Consider the following 21,054-nt stretch of genomic DNA (forward strand, 5'->3'; position numbering starts at 1 on the left):
GATTTACTATCTGTCCTAGAGATATTACATTGCTCAGTGGGAACGTACAAAGCAACAGAGAATATTTAAGGTTTCTCTTTGTTTTGAAGTTTTCTTTCTTTGATTTCAGATGGAAGACGGTAAGCCTGTTTCCTTGGCAACATGTTTATTAAACCAGTGCATGTATATCATGCTATACGTCTAAATATAAAGCAAAGATTACACATTCACCTCCGGTATTGACATGATGGGTCAGTGGGGTAACTTGGTGGTTAAAGAACAGACTAAGTTACCGAAGTCTCAGTTTCTATTTCTTTCATGCTTGAAACACGTGATCCCACCAGGGTGTTCCTCCAACCCTAGCCGCCCGGGTAAAGTTGGGTTAACACTTCAGGCAGCGTAAAACCATACTCACTCACTCACCCACACACTCATCATTTGGGACGCATACGCAAGGGGAAATGACGATTTTCGTCTCTAAACATTCAAAGGGTGACTGGGCCGGGTTAACTGGTATTCCGTCTACGTTGATTAATATTTGAAATACCATCCTAACCTTTTCTGTTTTCTCAAATTGTACATGTGTCTGAATATTAATGAGTGCCTTAACTGCCCCAGCATCACTCAAGTCGCTTATTTCTCCGTGTCGGTCTGGACTGAAAGTAACAACCAGACGAACAGTACTGTCCTGATGTCGGTATCAGACAATATAGAAATGTCCAAAGACACTTCGTTGCGTAAAGAAAAAACACTCGAAAGGGGGGTGGGGGTGGCGGGGGAAGGGAGACCACTCTCAGATCGCTTGTGCTGTGACCTATAGTGAGCGAAGTAATCGTAAAATAACCAGCGGCCCGGTATCAGCTTGTACCATGGCCACCCATGTGTATACACTTCGAATTTTCCATTGCAGATTCAGATTGTCAAGATTGCGCCTGAAGACAGCAACACAGCTAAAGGACGCCGGTGATTGCATAACCCACACTTAAGTATCAGTAAAACGCTAATTAACCAGTTGGTCTGGATGTTTATTTTGTACCTGGTAGATCTGAGGCATCTACGCCAGCATATTCGACCCAGCTAGAACGTTCCTCGCTTTGCTCGTTTTCCATTGCACATTCAGATTATGAAGGATGGACTTGAAGACAACAACACAGCGGTTGAGGACAAATATCCCTGAACAAGTTCATTTGTTAACTAGTTTGCCCTGTATTACATTTTCAAGATAGCTCGATGCCAGAGTCTGTTCAGCTGCCTCTACTGCTGTGTTGCTGTCACCTATTCGTTGAAAAATACACTAAAGGAAGAACAACAGACTCGTGTGTGTACCATTCACTGACATTTATTCAGGTTACACCAAGAAATGAAATGGTATGTACCAAAGAAAGCATCAAAATCGGGGCCGAAAATGAAGCGCAGTCAAGAGAGGAATAAAGAAATGTCAGCCAAAGGGTATGCCAAAACATTAAATAATAGGTCGAAAGGGTGTGTCCACAAATAGGCCGAAATATGTAGTCAGATCAGTTCAAAGTGGAAAAGGCACCACAAAACATCCTACCACACAAACACACTCAATCACGTGCTCGAAAACGTCAGTCACACATGCAAACCACAACTCTCACACATCCACCCATACTTACACGCCAAACGCTCTCACACATTCAGATACACCCTCACACATTCACACATGCAAAACACATCGTCTTCACAGACATTCAAACAAGCATTTCTCTCTCTATCTCTCTCGCTGTCTCTCTCTCACACACACCACATAAAAACACATCTCTCTACCATGCACCAATTCACAAACGCAAACGCACCTGACACAAACATCCCGTTATGCTTATTACAACCTTTAATACATACACGCACTCAAACTTTCAAACAAAACACACCCTCGCACACATATATATGTATACACTTTAACCTGTATGCACACACGCACGCACGCACGCACGCACGCACGCACGCACGCACACTGGATGAGCAATCTAAGAGAACATTCTCCTAAAGAAGGCAGCCACTCTCCTCAGCGCCTTCCTCACAGGATGAACCTCTATGTCCTCCACGAAACTGTCCTCGTCCTCGTCTTCATAGACCCAGTAGTCACTGTCGTCGTCACTAGGGGCAGGATAGTGGTCGACGTAGGTGATGGTGACTGGGGCGGGGAGCGTCTCACCGTGGTCAGGGCGGGCCCAGAATGGGGTGAAAACACTCCGGGGATCATGAGAAGGGGTCGGGGAAGCAGCCTGTGGACGCTACATCGGTCAGTGGGGAGGGAGGGAGGGAGGGAGGGAGAAAGGAGGGGCATTTAAAGGAGTTACAGGAGGTGTTAGAGTTGAATAAGGCAAAAGGAAGTCATAGTCCCAGATTACACATGAACAATAATTTTAATGTGTACATGAGAGAGGGGTGTGTGGGGGCTATTTCTGGACATTATAACAGACTGGAAAAAGTGTCCAGTGCAGTAGCACGTGTAAGAGATCACTGGCTCATGGACAAAAGCAAACTATTCCACCGAATAGGAAACAGATGTAGATGGGATGTACATACACAGTCGGACTCCTCATCCAGCGACGGCCATAGACTAGCAGCAGGAGTCACATGATACCGGATCATGTCTTCCCGTGCTGAAAATAATCCAAACAGCACATTCAAATACACAGTAACTACAAATGCAACAAAACCTTTAGCATGTTCAAAACATAGCAAGATATTCGTTCTTCCAGATAGGTGCATTGCACAAATTAGGACTGCGGACCAAAAGATCTACAGTCTCTTCTGATCATCAGATAATCAAGAGTTTTAAAATGTCTAATATACAGAAAATAAATCACAGATTACTTTACATTATCCCCCACCATATGTAGACACGGAAAGTACACACTTCAAGAGCAGAAAGGCTATATGAAGATAGTCATTCATGAATTTTAGTAAAAATTGCAAATGGCGGCCTTGTACAAATGTCATCACTACCGATACTGCTGTTACTCTGCGGCCGATTCCAGTATAAATCTACGTCTTTCACATGTTAAAATACAATAGTGTCTTCTTAAATACCTTGAATATGCAGCCTTGTAAACATCTTGTCGGTAGAAGATCTTGAAACGATGCCGTAGTCAACGAAATGCAGAGCGATAGCGAGTAAGAGCAATGGCGGTTCTGTTAAAAACAGAGGGGACGTTGGTAACAGCAACGGTAACTAGAGTAGAGACGAGGTCAGAACGAGGCGTCATTGTCCATTTCCGGTAAGGACAATCAGCCGGCTGTAGTTGCATGACATGTGGCCAAAGGCTTGGCGATTTTTAGGTCTCCGGCCATTGCCAATATATTCAAACGTCGGATATGCTAATTAACCACCAACTCGGGCTCATGGGCTGACAAAAATACAACACTCACCCGCTAAAGTAATGCTAGCGCAAAATAAAAACAAACTTTGGGCATTCCTTTTCAATCAAAAGTATTTCAGATTCCCTTTTCTTACCTATTTCGTATCTGGTTATCCTAGACACACAGGTCGCTGTATAAACTCCGGCAGCGAAGGTTAAGATTGGCAGACCATTATTATCATCCCGCGCATGGTTGCGAATGCATCAAAGTATATTGTGTCATTTGGGGAATTAAGACCATGAACAACAGGGAAAGAAAGACATAACTGTCGAGCCAAAAGCAGAGTTCTTTTAGAAAAGGAAACAGATCCCGGTGTGTGGGCTGTCGTCATGGTTTCCGTCGGTGATAAAAAGAAGGGCAGGCTGAGTGCATTTTGACCTCGAGTATTAACTTGTTAACTACTGAATATATTTAATTGCCGGCCAAGACACTTCGCCTCAGCCGGAAAATGTCTGCTGGTGTGTGGCTGATGCACATTAAAGTCTGCCGTGACTGCTGCACTCATGACTGTCGTGGAAGGACAAGCGTGAAGATTCCTCGAACTCCGCGCTTGTAACTGGCGCTAATAAGACGACAAGAGTGGTCTCCCTTCAGTAATTGGTCGGGAAGAAGCTGGATGAGGCACCGGTGCATTCATTCCTCTCACTTACAAATGAGCTAAAATTTAATGAACCTTGTGGCTGAATCAGTTGGTTTACACGTTTACTTTGTGCACGGTATAACTGACAATTTCCCGATAGGACTACATCGTATCGCCACTTATATCCCCGCTCACCCAACTGCAAAGTCGGGATCCCTGGCTTTTAATTGTCAGCCAATGTGTCTGAAAATCTTGTCGTAATGACTTGTTGTTACATTCGGCTCTGGTTGTCCGTGTATGTATTTAGCCAGAGTACCCTGATTTACTATCTGTCCTAGAGATATTACATTGCTCAGTGGGAACGTACAAAGCAACAGAGAATATTTAAGGTTTCTCTTTGTTTTGAAGTTTTCTTTCTTTGATTTCAGATGGAAGACGGTAAGCCTGTTTCCTTGGCAACATGTTTATTAAACCAGTGCATGTATATCATGCTATACGTCTAAATATAAAGCAAAGATTACACATTCACCTCCGGTATTGACATGATGGGTCAGTGGGGTAACTTGGTGGTTAAAGAACAGACTAAGTTACCGAAGTCTCAGTTTCTATTTCTTTCATGCTTGAAACACGTGATCCCACCAGGGTGTTCCTCCAACCCTAGCCGCCCGGGTAAAGTTGGGTTAACACTTCAGGCAGCGTAAAACCATACTCACTCACTCACCCACACACTCATCATTTGGGACGCATACGCAAGGGGAAATGACGATTTTCGTCTCTAAACATTCAAAGGGTGACTGGGCCGGGTTAACTGGTATTCCGTCTACGTTGATTAATATTTGAAATACCATCCTAACCTTTTCTGTTTTCTCAAATTGTACATGTGTCTGAATATTAATGAGTGCCTTAACTGCCCCAGCATCACTCAAGTCGCTTATTTCTCCGTGTCGGTCTGGACTGAAAGTAACAACCAGACGAACAGTACTGTCCTGATGTCGGTATCAGACAATATAGAAATGTCCAAAGACACTTCGTTGCGTAAAGAAAAAACACTCGAAAGGGGGGTGGGGGTGGCGGGGGAAGGGAGACCACTCTCAGATCGCTTGTGCTGTGACCTATAGTGAGCGAAGTAATCGTAAAATAACCAGCGGCCCGGTATCAGCTTGTACCATGGCCACCCATGTGTATACACTTCGAATTTTCCATTGCAGATTCAGATTGTCAAGATTGCGCCTGAAGACAGCAACACAGCTAAAGGACGCCGGTGATTGCATAACCCACACTTAAGTATCAGTAAAACGCTAATTAACCAGTTGGTCTGGATGTTTATTTTGTACCTGGTAGATCTGAGGCATCTACGCCAGCATATTCGACCCAGCTAGAACGTTCCTCGCTTTGCTCGTTTTCCATTGCACATTCAGATTATGAAGGATGGACTTGAAGACAACAACACAGCGGTTGAGGACAAATATCCCTGAACAAGTTCATTTGTTAACTAGTTTGCCCTGTATTACATTTTCAAGATAGCTCGATGCCAGAGTCTGTTCAGCTGCCTCTACTGCTGTGTTGCTGTCACCTATTCGTTGAAAAATACACTAAAGGAAGAACAACAGACTCGTGTGTGTACCATTCACTGACATTTATTCAGGTTACACCAAGAAATGAAATGGTATGTACCAAAGAAAGCATCAAAATCGGGGCCGAAAATGAAGCGCAGTCAAGAGAGGAATAAAGAAATGTCAGCCAAAGGGTATGCCAAAACATTAAATAATAGGTCGAAAGGGTGTGTCCACAAATAGGCCGAAATATGTAGTCAGATCAGTTCAAAGTGGAAAAGGCACCACAAAACATCCTACCACACAAACACACTCAATCACGTGCTCGAAAACGTCAGTCACACATGCAAACCACAACTCTCACACATCCACCCATACTTACACGCCAAACGCTCTCACACATTCAGATACACCCTCACACATTCACACATGCAAAACACATCGTCTTCACAGACATTCAAACAAGCATTTCTCTCTCTATCTCTCTCGCTGTCTCTCTCTCACACACACCACATAAAAACACATCTCTCTACCATGCACCAATTCACAAACGCAAACGCACCTGACACAAACATCCCGTTATGCTTATTACAACCTTTAATACATACACGCACTCAAACTTTCAAACAAAACACACCCTCGCACACATATATATGTATACACTTTAACCTGTATGCACACACGCACACACGCACGCACGCACGCACGCACGCACGCACGCACACTGGATGAGCAATCTAAGAGAACATTCTCCTAAAGAAGGCAGCCACTCTCCTCAGCGCCTTCCTCACAGGATGAACCTCTATGTCCTCCACGAAACTGTCCTCGTCCTCGTCTTCATAGACCCAGTAGTCACTGTCGTCGTCACTAGGGGCAGGATAGTGGTCGACGTAGGTGATGGTGACTGGGGCGGGGAGCGTCTCACCGTGGTCAGGGCGGGCCCAGAATGGGGTGAAAACACTCCGGGGGTCATGAGAAGGGGTCGGGGAAGCAGCCTGTGGACGCTACATCGGTCAGTGGGGAGGGAGGGAGGGAGGGAGGGAGAAAGGAGGGGCATTTAAAGGAGTTACAGGAGGTGTTAGAGTTGAATAAGGCAAAAGGAAGTCATAGTCCCAGATTACACATGAACAATAATTTTAATGTGTACATGAGAGAGGGGTGTGTGGGGGCTATTTCTGGACATTATAACAGACTGGAAAAAGTGTCCAGTGCAGTAGCACGTGTAAGAGATCACTGGCTCATGGACAAAAGCAAACTATTCCACCGAATAGGAAACAGATGTAGATGGGATGTACATACACAGTCGGACTCCTCATCCAGCGACGGCCATAGACTAGCAGCAGGAGTCACATGATACCGGATCATGTCTTCCCGTGCTGAAAATAATCCAAACAGCACATTCAAATACACAGTAACTACAAATGCAACAAAACCTTTAGCATGTTCAAAACATAGCAAGATATTCGTTCTTCCAGATAGGTGCATTGCACAAATTAGGACTGCGGACCAAAAGATCTACAGTCTCTTCTGATCATCAGATAATCAAGAGTTTTAAAAGGTCTAATATACAGAAAATAAATCACAGATTACTTTACATTATCCCCCACCATATGTAGACACGGAAAGTACACACTTCAAGAGCAGAAAGGCTATATGAAGATAGTCATTCATGAATTTTAGTAAAAATTGCAAATGGCGGCCTTGTACAAATGTCATCACTACCGATACTGCTGTTACTCTGCGGCCGATTCCAGTATAAATCTACGTCTTTCACATGTTAAAATACAATAGTGTCTTCTTAAATACCTTGAATATGCAGCCTTGTAAACATCTTGTCGGTAGAAGATCTTGAAACGATGCCGTAGTCAACGAAATGCAGAGCGATAGCGAGTAAGAGCAATGGCGGTTCTGTTAAAAACAGAGGGGACGTTGGTAACAGCAACGGTAACTAGAGTAGAGACGAGGTCAGAACGAGGCGTCATTGTCCATTTCCGGTAAGGACAATCAGCCGGCTGTAGTTGCATGACATGTGGCCAAAGGCTTGGCGATTTTTAGGTCTCCGGCCATTGCCAATATATTCAAACGTCGGATATGCTAATTAACCACCAACTCGGGCTCATGGGCTGACAAAAATACAACACTCACCCGCTAAAGTAATGCTAGCGCAAAATAAAAACAAACTTTGGGCATTCCTTTTCAATCAAAAGTATTTCAGATTCCCTTTTCTTACCTATTTCGTATCTGGTTATCCTAGACACACAGGTCGCTGTATAAACTCCGGCAGCGAAGGTTAAGATTGGCAGACCATTATTATCATCCCGCGCATGGTTGCGAATGCATCAAAGTATATTGTGTCATTTGGGGAATTAAGACCATGAACAACAGGGAAAGAAAGACATAACTGTCGAGCCAAAAGCAGAGTTCTTTTAGAAAAGGAAACAGATCCCGGTGTGTGGGCTGTCGTCATGGTTTCCGTCGGTGATAAAAAGAAGGGCAGGCTGAGTGCATTTTGACCTCGAGTATTAACTTGTTAACTACTGAATATATTTAATTGCCGGCCAAGACACTTCGCCTCAGCCGGAAAATGTCTGCTGGTGTGTGGCTGATGCACATTAAAGTCTGCCGTGACTGCTGCACTCATGACTGTCGTGGAAGGACAAGCGTGAAGATTCCTCGAACTCCGCGCTTGTAACTGGCGCTAATAAGACGACAAGAGTGGTCTCCCTTCAGTAATTGGTCGGGAAGAAGCTGGATGAGGCACCGGTGCATTCATTCCTCTCACTTACAAATGAGCTAAAATTTAATGAACCTTGTGGCTGAATCAGTTGGTTTACACGTTTACTTTGTGCACGGTATAACTGACAATTTCCCGATAGGACTACATCGTATCGCCACTTATATCCCCGCTCACCCAACTGCAAAGTCGGGATCCCTGGCTTTTAATTGTCAGCCAATGTGTCTGAAAATCTTGTCGTAATGACTTGTTGTTACATTCGGCTCTGGTTGTCCGTGTATGTATTTAGCCAGAGTACCCTGATTTACTATCTGTCCTAGAGATATTACATTGCTCAGTGGGAACGTACAAAGCAACAGAGAATATTTAAGGTTTCTCTTTGTTTTGAAGTTTTCTTTCTTTGATTTCAGATGGAAGACGGTAAGCCTGTTTCCTTGGCAACATGTTTATTAAACCAGTGCATGTATATCATGCTATACGTCTAAATATAAAGCAAAGATTACACATTCACCTCCGGTATTGACATGATGGGTCAGTGGGGTAACTTGGTGGTTAAAGAACAGACTAAGTTACCGAAGTCTCAGTTTCTATTTCTTTCATGCTTGAAACACGTGATCCCACCAGGGTGTTCCTCCAACCCTAGCCGCCCGGGTAAAGTTGGGTTAACACTTCAGGCAGCGTAAAACCATACTCACTCACTCACCCACACACTCATCATTTGGGACGCATACGCATGGGGAAATGACGATTTTCGTCTCTAAACATTCAAAGGGTGACTGGGCCGGGTTAACTGGTATTCCGTCTACGTTGATTAATATTTGAAATACCATCCTAACCTTTTCTGTTTTCTCAAATTGTACATGTGTCTGAATATTAATGAGTGCCTTAACTGCCCCAGCATCACTCAAGTCGCTTATTTCTCCGTGTCGGTCTGGACTGAAAGTAACAACCAGACGAACAGTACTGTCCTGATGTCGGTATCAGACAATATAGAAATGTCCAAAGACACTTCGTTGCGTAAAGAAAAAACACTCGAAAGGGGGGTGGGGGTGGCGGGGGAAGGGAGACCACTCTCAGATCGCTTGTGCTGTGACCTATAGTGAGCGAAGTAATCGTAAAATAACCAGCGGCCCGGTATCAGCTTGTACCATGGCCACCCATGTGTATACACTTCGAATTTTCCATTGCAGATTCAGATTGTCAAGATTGCGCCTGAAGACAGCAACACAGCTAAAGGACGCCGGTGATTCCATAACCCACACTTAAGTATCAGTAAAACGCTAATTAACCAGTTGGTCTGGATGTTTATTTTGTACTTGGTAGATCTGAGGCATCTACGCCAGCATATTCGACCCAGCTAGAACGTTCCTCGCTTTGCTCGTTTTCCATTGCACATTCAGATTATGAAGGATGGACTTGAAGACAACAACACAGCGGTTGAGGACAAATATCCCTGAACAAGTTCATTTGTTAACTAGTTTGCCCTGTATTACATTTTCAAGATAGCTCGATGCCAGAGTCTGTTCAGCTGCCTCTACTGCTGTGTTGCTGTCACCTATTCGTTGAAAAATACACTAAAGGAAGAACAACAGACTCGTGTGTGTACCATTCACTGACATTTATTCAGGTTACACCAAGAAATGAAATGGTATGTACCAAAGAAAGCATCAAAATCGGGGCCGAAAATGAAGCGCAGTCAAGAGAGGAATAAAGAAATGTCAGCCAAAGGGTATGCCAAAACATTAAATAATAGGTCGAAAGGGTGTGTCCACAAATAGGCCGAAATATGTAGTCAGATCAGTTCAAAGTGGAAAAGGCACCACAAAACATCCTACCACACAAACACACTCAATCACGTGCTCGAAAAGGTCAGTCACACATGCAAACCACAACTCTCACACATCCACCCATACTTACACGCCAAACGCTCTCACACATTCAGATACACCCTCACACATTCACACATGCAAAACACATCGTCTTCACAGACATTCAAACAAGCATTTCTCTCTCTATCTCTCTCGCTGTCTCTCTCTCACACACACCACATAAAAACACATCTCTCTACCATGCACCAATTCACAAACGCAAACGCACCTGACACAAACATCCCGTTATGCTTATTACAACCTTTAATACATACACGCACTCTTCAACTTTCAAACAAAACACACCCTCGCACACATATATATGTATACACTTTAACCTGTATGCACACACGCACACACGCACGCACGCACGCACGCACGCACGCACACTGGATGAGCAATCTAAGAGAACATTCTCCTAAAGAAGGCAGCCACTCTCCTCAGCGCCTTCCTCACAGGATGAACCTCTATGTCCTCCACGAAACTGTCCTCGTCCTCGTCTTCATAGACCCAGTAGTCACTGTCGTCGTCACTAGGGGCAGGATAGTGGTCGACGTAGGTGATGGTGACTGGGGCGGGGAGCGTCTCACCGTGGTCAGGGCGGGCCCAGAATGGGGTGAAAACACTCAGGGGGTCATGAGAAGGGGTCGGGGAAGCAGCCTGTGGACGCTACATCGGTCAGTGGGGAGGGAGGGAGGGAGGGAGGGAGAAAGGAGGGGCATTTAAAGGAGTTACAGGAGGTGTTAGAGTTGAATAAGGCAAAAGGAAGTTATAGTCCCAGATTACACATGAACAATAATTTTAATGTGTACATGAGAGAGGGGTGTGTGGGGGCTATTTCTGGACATTATAACGGACTGGAAAAAGTGTCCAGTGCAGTAGCACGTGTAAGAGATCACTGGCTCATGGACAAAAGCAAACTATTCCACCGAATAGGAAACAGATGTAGATGGGATGTACATACACAGTCGGACTCCTCATCCAGCGACGGCCATAGACTAGCAGCAGGAGTGACATGATACCGGATCATGTCTTCCCGTGCCGAAAATAATCCAAACAGCACATTTAAATTCAGAGCATATTCAGAGGACCAACCTTCCGCCGCGTCAAGGGCGAGAGGAGAGTCTTTCTGCCCTGAAGACTCGGTTCTCTGCCCTCGGAAGGTCCTCCCTCTCCGCACTGCTTCCTCGGTGGGAGGCTGAAGGATTCTGTTGCCTCTGCCGGACCAGGTTACCTTATCCCTCAGCTCCTCCTCTCTGATAAACAGCGGATTAGGCTTCGGGTGGCAAACTCGCCCAGTCTGCTAGATCCTCCCTCCTTGGGCGCAGACACCTCTCGAGTGGCATCTGCAGGCATGCCCCACAAGGTGTCAGACAATCACCTCATCCATTTGGACAAGGAGGCTAGATCCATCATGGGGCTGAGCAACTATATTGTTCACGCCTGCCAAGCTATGGCCACTTTCGTCAAGGAAGCGGGGATGGAGCAGGACCAGGAGCCTCTGTATTGGGCATTTGGAGCTGTTGCTGGCAGAGTGGCCCTATCAGCTGCTAGGACTTCGGCCGCTATTATCAACCTCAGACGGGAAGGCTTCCTGGGGCATACTAATGTCAGGAGATTAGTGATTTCCTCTGTCACGCGTCAGTGTCCGCAGACATGGGGAAAATCCAAGATGCCCTGCAGCAGGATTTAACCAATCGGATCATGGCAAGTGGCAGACTCTCCGCAGACTCCCCCTCCCCGCAAGCGTCAGGGAGGTCCTCCAGCAGACCAGTCCACTCCTAGGAAGCGGACGGGGACGGTGGACTTTCGGTTCGGAGGTCGAAGATTAAGTGGACCCCTAAGAAGAATTGACTCTTGGTGCCCACCAGTCCTTCCACCCCCTATCTTTCCTCCGCTCGACTGCCCGTTGGTGGCCATCAGAGCCTCTTTGTCCCGAACTGGCGTCAGCCAGGACTAGACCCATTCGTGTGTTGGATCCTGGAGCGGGGCTTCCGCATCCTGATCTCTTCTCCGTCCCCTCTAACCTGCTCTCCAGTGGAATGTCTGATGGACTCGCTCAGGTTCCAACTCACCTTAGAACAGGTGGACTCTCTCATCTCCAAAGGGGCAGTTCAGGAAATCCCCTTCAGGATCTGACTCCCGGGTTCTAGTCCCCTGTTTTTGTCAGGCCCAAACGCAACTCTAGGAAATGGTGGCTGATTCACGACCTGAAGGAGTTCAACTCCTCCTACCTCGAACAGCCACCATATTGACCATTCCATTAGTCACGCGGTTGCTGGAGCCCTTGGACTACATGGTGTCCCTCGAACTCCAGGATGCGTACTGCACATCCCCATTCACTTGGCGGATCGCAGGTACCTCTGTTTCATCCTTGGGGGCACTTTCAGTGGAATGTCCTCCTGTTCGGGATTTCCTCTGCCCCATGGCTATTCTCTCATGTGACCCAACGCATCCTCCATGAACTCAAGGTACAATTTCTCATGTACCTGGATGATGGGTTCGCTCACAACCCTTCGCCCTCCATTCTTGAGGTGCAACGGGACCTCGTCATCCACGTCCTTCGACGTCTAGGGTGGTTAGTGAACCTGGAGAAGTCAGATCTAGTACCATCCACCTCTCTCCACCACCACCTAGGCGCCATACTGGATACAGGCCTTCATACCCAAGGAGCGGATGACAAGGCTAGTGCCCCTAATGACTCGTGCACTATCACAGCCCCTGTCCCTCAGGCAGTGGCAGCGGATACTGGGCCTCCTGACATCTGCCCAGGACCTGACCGTCAGGGGGAGGCTGATGCTCTGACCCCTTCAGGTGTTCCTCAACAAGCACGTCAGGGAGACCCACTGTCTTCACCCCATAACTCTCCCACCTCACCTCAGACACTTCCTTGCGTGGTGGCAGGTGGACGACAACATCCTCAGAGGAGTTCCCCTAAGGACACCTATCCCAACCAGTCACCTTTTCGTGGACGCCTCCACCCAAGGATGGCGCGCTCATTTGGGGTCTGACCAGACTGCAGGTACCTGGTCGGCATCCGGCTTGCCATCTTTCACTGGTCCGTTCCATTCAGGCACCAGACCTTACTGGTCCACACAGACAGCTCAGTCGCAGCCTGGACGATCAACTGACAAGGTTCCACCAGAGCCACCCCTCTCCTAGACCTGACACTCCGCCTGTTCGAACTGGTAGACAGGCTCCACCTGAGCATCTGCGCGGTTCACATCCCAGGATCCAAGAACGTCCTGGCAGACGCTCTCTCCCGACCGGATGCGCTTTCTTCAACGGAGTGGCAACTGAACCCCCGGACGTTACAGTCCCTCTGTCTCCAGTTCAGCAGGCCCAAGCTGGATGTGTTCGCCACCAGGCTGAACTGCCAGCTCCCGATTTATGTATCCCCAGTGCCGGACCCAGCAGCCTGGGCCCTCGATGCACTATCATTAGAGTGGGAAGGGATGGATGCATCTGCCTTCCCTCCACCAGCGATTCTAGCACAGGTAGTGGCCAAGCTTCAGACCACCAATTCCATCAGACTGCTTCTGGTGGCTCCCATGTCGCCCGCTCGACCCTGGTTTGTTCTCCTTCGCAGACTTTGTCTGCAGGATCCTATTCGGATCCCTCTCCGGAGGGACCTACTCCTAAGCAAGCCAAGTGGCCGCGTTCATGAAAACCCTCCTGTATTCGGTCTGCACGTTTGGCTTGTATTCAAAGGGGTCTCCAGGCGAGTAGCCTGGGCTCCTGAGTGGGATTTGGCTGTGGTCCGTGACCACCTCAACTCATATTTTTTATGAGCCTCTGGACGAGGCTCCCCTCCTTCGCGTCACTGTCAAAACCACCTTTCTTGTGGCCATGGCCTCGGCGCCCCGAATATTGGGACTTCACAATCTTCAGGCGGACCTCCTGAGATTCGAGGTCGCAGATGGAGGGTGTGCTTCCTTGCGACTAGGCCCCGACTTCGTCTGCAAAAACCAACATGCAGGGATGTACCTTCCATATCCCTTCCTTAGGGCCGTTGGTAGACCCTGAAGAGGAGGGAGCGCTCTCTCTCTGCCCCATCAGGGCTCTCCGAGTATATGAAAACCACACCAGCTCCCTCAGACAGTGTGTGTGTGTGTGTGTGTGTGGGGGGGGGGGGGGGGGGGGGGGCGGAGGCTCTTCCTCCCTCACTCTCAGAGGAGCAAACGGGAGATTGACAGGAGAGCGCTTGGGGTCTACCTTCGATCTGCCATTATAGAGGTCTACAAGAGTCAGGCCAGGCCAGTTCCACCTCGAACTAACCCACATGAGATTAGGGCCGTCTCGGCCACCATGGCTTATCATCACAACATTGCAGTGGCGGACATCATGGCGGGCTACTTCTGGAAGTCCCGCTTGGTGTTCGCCAACCATTATTTAAGAGCCATCGCTAACGAGGATCTGGCGGGCATTTCCAGACTAAGGCCTCACCCTTTGAGTGGGTGCGGTGTTCCTCCTCCTTAGGAGGCCTACATTCCTTGCCTCTCGATAGGTCCCAAGCTGGGGACCGCAGCTCCCCACCTTTGTGTTACAAAAAACACTTCCGTTGTTTCTCTCTACTGCTTCCGTAGCGGAGATGTCCGGACAGCGGTTTGTGTCCTACCCGCACTGTAGTTCGGGGACGTATGCTTCCGCAATGTCGCTCCCCTCAGGGTGTCTTGGTTCTTCTTTACTTAGAGACGCACGGGCGAGGTCTAGCGTCCACGCTCTCAGCCCACCGCCTCTATACCATTCTGGGCAATATGTTGGCTGTCTTACCTGATGTATGTAAAAAATATAACATTTTTTATTAAATGTCATTTTTTATACTTACCTGGTAGAAAGCCAACAATCGAGAATTCCCGCCCAGCCTCCCCTCCTGAGGTTTATATTAACTGCCTCGCTGGGTGAGGAAATGACGGGTACAGGTCATCTCGTGACCTAGGTGACCTACCGCCCGTACGTTGACCTCACGTCTCTACTTTGTGTAGACTGTGTTATGAAAGAAATTGATTAAGCGCCACTAAAGTGGGCAATGTTGGCTTTCTACCAGGTAAGTATAAAAAATGACATTTAATCAAAAATGTTATATTTTCGTGTCTAAACATTCAAAGGGAGATTGCGCCGGGTTAAACTGGCATTCCGTGTACGTTGGTTAATATGCTTTAATACCATCCTAATCTTGTCTGCTATCTCAATTTGTATATGTATATAAATGTTAATGAGTACCTTAACTGCCCTGGTAGTGATGGGTCACGGTGATAACTAGGCTATTTGAATACATGTCGGTATGTTTACGAGGGGACGAAGTTTTGTCAAATAACCATGTCTCTTTATGGATGAACAACAGCATTTGATGCCGTCCTCTTTATGTTTCGTGTGAAATGTTTGCTGTTTTTCGCGGTATGTAACTATGACGCTGTGAAGAGTTGTGGCCCCTGTGGAAGTAAAACTATGGCCGAATGTTGACAAGTTTCGAAATATGCATTTCCAATAAGCGCATCAGCGTACACTAGATGAGAGAATTATGGGTCCAGATGCCGACCAAGCGAATGTTTTGCTGCTGACATTTAAGACGAAGGTAAATGCACCGACTCAATCTGTGAACCTGAGTCAGAGGCCTATTGATACGGTCGATATATCACATTATGACACATATTATGAGGCGATCAAATTCTTGTAGACTATGAAGGCGAATTGTATATGGTATTGCCAGCATGTGAAACAAACGTTCGTCATAGGTATTTTGCACAGGTCTATTAATTCTAATGACTGTATTTTGCTTTCTAGTGTAAATGTCTACAGTCATAACGTGATATTCTTCGACTTCAGGGGGTGTAACCACAAATCTTATTTGGATATTTTTGTGTGAAACGTTGACAGATTTCTTATGCTGCATTTATATCACATGCTATACACCTTATTCACAGCATCTTTATGGCTTGAACTTGCTGAGTAAAATATTTAGTTTTGTTAATTTATGTTCATAATAAGACAGATTTCATGATAATTTGTAGATAACAACTTAATTACATCATATGTGACATTTCGGTGTAGATATGTCAGTACAGATTTTTTTCTCATAATATCATGTTCATAATTCAAAAAGTGAGCAAGTGCATTTAAGGTGATAGGCACAACATCAGTATTTCAGCCCTATTGTGACTGAAAATAATTTTAAATTATTTATGGTATATGCATAAATGTTAAATACCTGTCAACAAAGTACAGCAAAACCTAGTAAAACATCGTAATACCAAGAATTCAAACTAGCATCCATCTCCAAAACCGGGCTTCAAATTAGGACAATATAGTACAAAAACGGGCCAAGTATTGCCAGCCACTGAAGGTAATTCAGACAGAGAAAAGATGGTGCTCTCTGCAGTGTACTCAGCTGTTTGTTTCAATCAACACTGCATGGTAGGTAACCATCCCTTTTAGACTTTTAAAACTTTTTTTATGCATATCTTTTATCATATCCCTACAGATTGAAGAAGCAGTAAGTCTTGTGAATCAGATGCCTGAAAGCATGAGACAAGATGTTTGGCAGTTCTGGCAGAAGGTATCAACAGCAATCAAAGCAGCAACCACTGGAATTAAGAAACGGAAAAATGTTCCAAGTGGAAAGGATCTGGCACCTCGACCCAGGAAAAGCAGTAAGAAAAAGTTGAAAGCATTAGTAGAGAAAAGTGATGATGAAGTTGTGGAGGAGTTTGTGTTGGATACCCAAACCATTACAAACACAACTCTGCCCTCTGATATGCCTGCAGAAAACACTTACAGTCATGATACGTTTGCCCAAGATCTGAAACTGTTGTACAGTTCTGTGTATTCTGCCGAGACCTCTGATGCTGTGGCAGCCATGATAGCAATCAATGACCCTAGTTCTGTGAGTAATATTGAAGGAAACAAAGCCATAGACAATCAGCCAAGTTTGGAGGGTAGAACGGACATACAATCTCAAGAACCTGGGTCCATTAATATTGTTGTGCAGGATTTTGTTGATGATCAGGTGATCACTTCATTAGTGACAATAGATAATCCCAATACACCTCTTAAAAATACAGTTCCAAAACCTAGTCCTAAACCTAAACCAAACAAAAAAGTTGGTGTTAAAAGAAAACCTAAAAAGAAAAAAGTAAAGGTTGATAGAGCAGAAATCTCAAAACAAACTGTCTCTGAAGCAAGTGATCCAGAAAAGACAAGGCCAGAGAAGACTCCAAAGAAAAAGAATGTAACCCAAAAGAAGAAATTAGGACCTAATGCTGAAGATGCAATTTCCAAATTATTATCTGAGAACATTGGTTTACCTGAAAGTGAAAATGTTGGTGCTCACCCAGAGTCAGAAGGTGCCACTACCGAGATTGGTGAAACTCCACTTGCTGAGAACAAATCAGCTAACAAAAAGTCAGAAAAGAGACCAAGGAGATCTACTCGACCACCCAAACCTAAAAAGCTCCCCACAGACCAACAAGAGATTGATAGGGCTATTGAAGGGGAGGGGGATGGGGAGGGGCGAAAGCGTCGGGTGTACAAACCAGGTGAGCCTAAGCCTGACCTGGGTCCAGTCAACTGCGAAGTGTGTGGAGTGCAACTTGCCTATATGTCTTCTTTAGCAGGTGAGTGCATAGTCTGATTTCTTTGTTCATGTAACCCTTAGAGATCTGGGTTATTGTTCTTGAGTAACCAATGCTTGTCGTAAGAAGCAACTACTTGGATTGGGTGGTCGGGCTCAATGGCTTGGTTGACATGTGTCATTTTATCCCACTTGCATAGATCAGTTCTCATGCTGTTCATGAAGTTAGTGTCAGGTCCAGACTTAACTATGTGCAGACCATTGCCAGATAGCTGGAATTTTGTTTAGTGAAGCTTTATGAACCTTTGTACATATTATCATGGGTACAAGGCCACAGTAAATTGATTTATATATCAGATTTTAGTCCAGTTTGAATAATGTGAGGCAGGGCTTATTTTAAGTTTTGTCAGTCATCTTTGTACATAACAAATGTTAGTGCTAAGATGTGTGATTCATATGAATCACTATTACTGTGTTGTTTGAATCGAAACATTCAGTGATGGTATTCGTTCACAGGTTTGGTAGGACACATGGTACAAATGAATGAGGCAAAGATGTAGAAAATCATTAATAATTTGTTATAGTTTTCTTCTTATCATTTTTCAAGATGTCTGTTTGAACCAGTAGTTTAAAGTATATGTGCTCCATATTTTTTTCATGGTTATATGAAAAACAGCACACACAGGTCTCTTTTTGTTTCTTCCATTATCTTTCTTGTCAGGTACCAGTGCATCTCTCTCTAAAACAGAAATTTAATAACTTAGCACTGTACATGCTAAAGATGGCCAATCACACTTTGAACCCAGCATGCCCATTATATCTGGGCCCAGTCATCTAAGGTTAAGGGTTCGAAATATACAGTTAACCCTGATTATCAAAGGATTATGTTTTGGTTCATCAACTATTCCCATGGTTGAAACCTTCAACAAAGCGATAAAAGCCAACTACATCAAGCTTGCACACCATGATATGACTGGAATATTGTCCAAATCATTGTATATACCAAGCTCATCCATCCATTGTTATTGTGCAACGTTTGAAACACCTGCCTGCCTGACCACTTAGGATGGGCTATTTTCAACTGTCTGTCAGAGTCTCAAATTCACTTGCCTGATGGTTGGGTTAAAATTTAGATATGTATATTATTATTTCTCTTGGGCAGGTAAGTCTTAGTGAGGCCTGCAACTTTTACATCTAACCAGCCCTGTGGTCTAGCTGAAATCTTTTGAAGTTTCATACCCTGTTATATAATAATTTAATGTTCACTGATGGTTGGTTCTCCAGCCCATATGCGGAAGCACACAGGTGATCGGCCATTCAGCTGTGGTGTCTGCAGCAAGCCATTCACAACCAAAGCAAACATGTTGCGACATGAGAAGACCCATTCTGGTGAGAAACCATTTGAGTGTGAAGAATGCCATAAGTGTTTCACCGAGAAGAAGACACTGAAGGTTCATATGAGAAGTCACACCGGAGAGAGACCATTCAAGTGAGTGGGAGAGATTCTGATTTGGCATGTAGCAGCTTATCATGCCTATGGTGGCAATTTCTCTTTGTATCATTTTAGCGCTGTATCCTTTTCACAAAGTTCTTAGCCAACATGTAGTTTATTCTAATGTGGGACAAATATTTCTATACCTGCTTGTTACCAGATGTCCTGAGTGCGGCATGGCATTCACACAGAGCGGCACCCTGAAGACTCACATGCACCGACACAGCGGCCACAAGGGGAACCTCTGTGACTTGTGCGGCCGGGCGTTCCGACAGAAATCTCAACTCCGGATACACCTGAGGAGGCACTTCAACCTCAAGTCATACCAATGTGACAAGTGTGACCAGACCTTCTATTGTAAAGGTAATCACTCTGATGGACATCAAATGGAGGGATGATGATGATGATGATGATGATGATGGTGGTGATAATTATCATGATTCATCAGTACATAATACAATCACCATGCTGCTACTTGTTTGCAATGTACAAAAAAGACTAACTCATTTTTTTAACTTTTACAACAAAATACCTTAAAGCGAGTAGAAAGTCTAGCAGATCTATCAAAAGATAAGTCAGAAACTTTGTTTATCACTGCAATGTACCTGATATCACAACTAATAAGTGATAGGGTTATGTCTGGTAGTTGGGTGGATGCTATCCTTTTGCTCAAATCTTTATTCAAAGTGAGCAGGTTCCAACAAACATTGACAAAATGTCAGTGTAGTTGTACACATACAAATTACCATCTTAACCTGATACATGGCTAAAAACTACCAAACGATGCAGTGGTTAAACTGCATTGGACGAATCATTAAAATTAGTAATTGTGAGAGAAAATGTTCAACTCTCTTTCTACTTGCCCTGTTGCAGGTGACCTCACTCGCCATGAGTTGCGTCATACTGGAGAGAGACCTTTTGCATGTGCACAATGCCCGAAAACATTCACTCGCCTACAATACCTCAAGGAGCACGTGAACCAGCACAACGGCATCACTCCATACAGCTGTGACATCTGCTCCATCAAGTTTTCTGACCACTCCTCCCACTATCGACACTTACAGAAACACAGGAAAACCACTACACCAGACGCTTCCACTGAGGACCAAGTCCATCTCGTGGTGGACAGTGAAGCCATAGAGAATGAGACTGTGGACAGTGTGCCAGCATTGCTGGTGACCGCGGACCACATCCAACACTTGTTTGGTGTCAACAGCACCAACCAGGGTGAGGTGTATCGGATTGCCCTGGTAGATCAGACTATGGATGAAGAGCACCAAGCCCAGGATCCAGGCCAGGCCGACTTCTCTGCTATCAACCTCCTGGCCAATGCTACAACACAACTGTCAGTGACACAGGATACAGACTCTGAGTTGAAGCAGATATCACTGCCCCAGTTGTTGAACTGATAGTATCAGTTTTAAGTTGTTTACATCACCAGGCCCTAGATTTTCAAACGTCTCATAGTGCTATGGTAGTCGTTAGTGAAATACATCAACATTAGTGTACGACTATTTTAGCGTTAAGAGAGCTTTGAAAATCTAGGTCCAGGACTTCACAGGCCTGTATGCACTGTACCTAGATTACCCTTTGGGAAGCATTAAAAATTCCATGTTGTATGCGCCACCTCAACATTTGAGGAAGGCTGTAAAAAGACAACTCGAGGAACAATGTATGTGCCCAATGAAGAATATCAACAAACAAGCAATGACAGACCTAACTCGGCTGTTCAATAAAATGTTATATTTAAAGTTTGTCTTTTTATGGATAAAACAGTATGCTTTATATGACGGAAACAAACTTTTCGATTTTCAATTATGATTGGCAATTTGAAATACCTGATGCATAGGATTAAAATTGATGTGCTGATGCCAGATAGATCTGTGCAAGT

The 21,054-nt window shown here is 45.2% G+C and overlaps 1 protein-coding gene across 1 annotated transcript; it reads left to right on the forward strand.

Moving 5' to 3' along the window:
• The first annotated feature begins 15,522 nt into the window (after positions 1–15,522).
• Positions 15,523–21,054, forward strand: LOC137295984 (zinc finger protein 37-like). Its single transcript, XM_067827601.1, has 5 exons — positions 15,523–15,676; positions 16,583–17,714; positions 18,956–19,160; positions 19,324–19,526; positions 20,037–21,054. The coding sequence occupies exons 1-5, from the start codon at positions 15,623–15,625 to the stop codon at positions 20,570–20,572; spliced, it is 2,130 nt and encodes a 709-aa protein (XP_067683702.1). The 5' UTR covers positions 15,523–15,622; the 3' UTR covers positions 20,573–21,054.

This window comes from Haliotis asinina, chromosome 9 (genome assembly GCF_037392515.1).
Source record: "Haliotis asinina isolate JCU_RB_2024 chromosome 9, JCU_Hal_asi_v2, whole genome shotgun sequence".
Lineage (NCBI taxonomy): Eukaryota > Metazoa > Mollusca > Gastropoda > Lepetellida > Haliotidae > Haliotis > Haliotis asinina.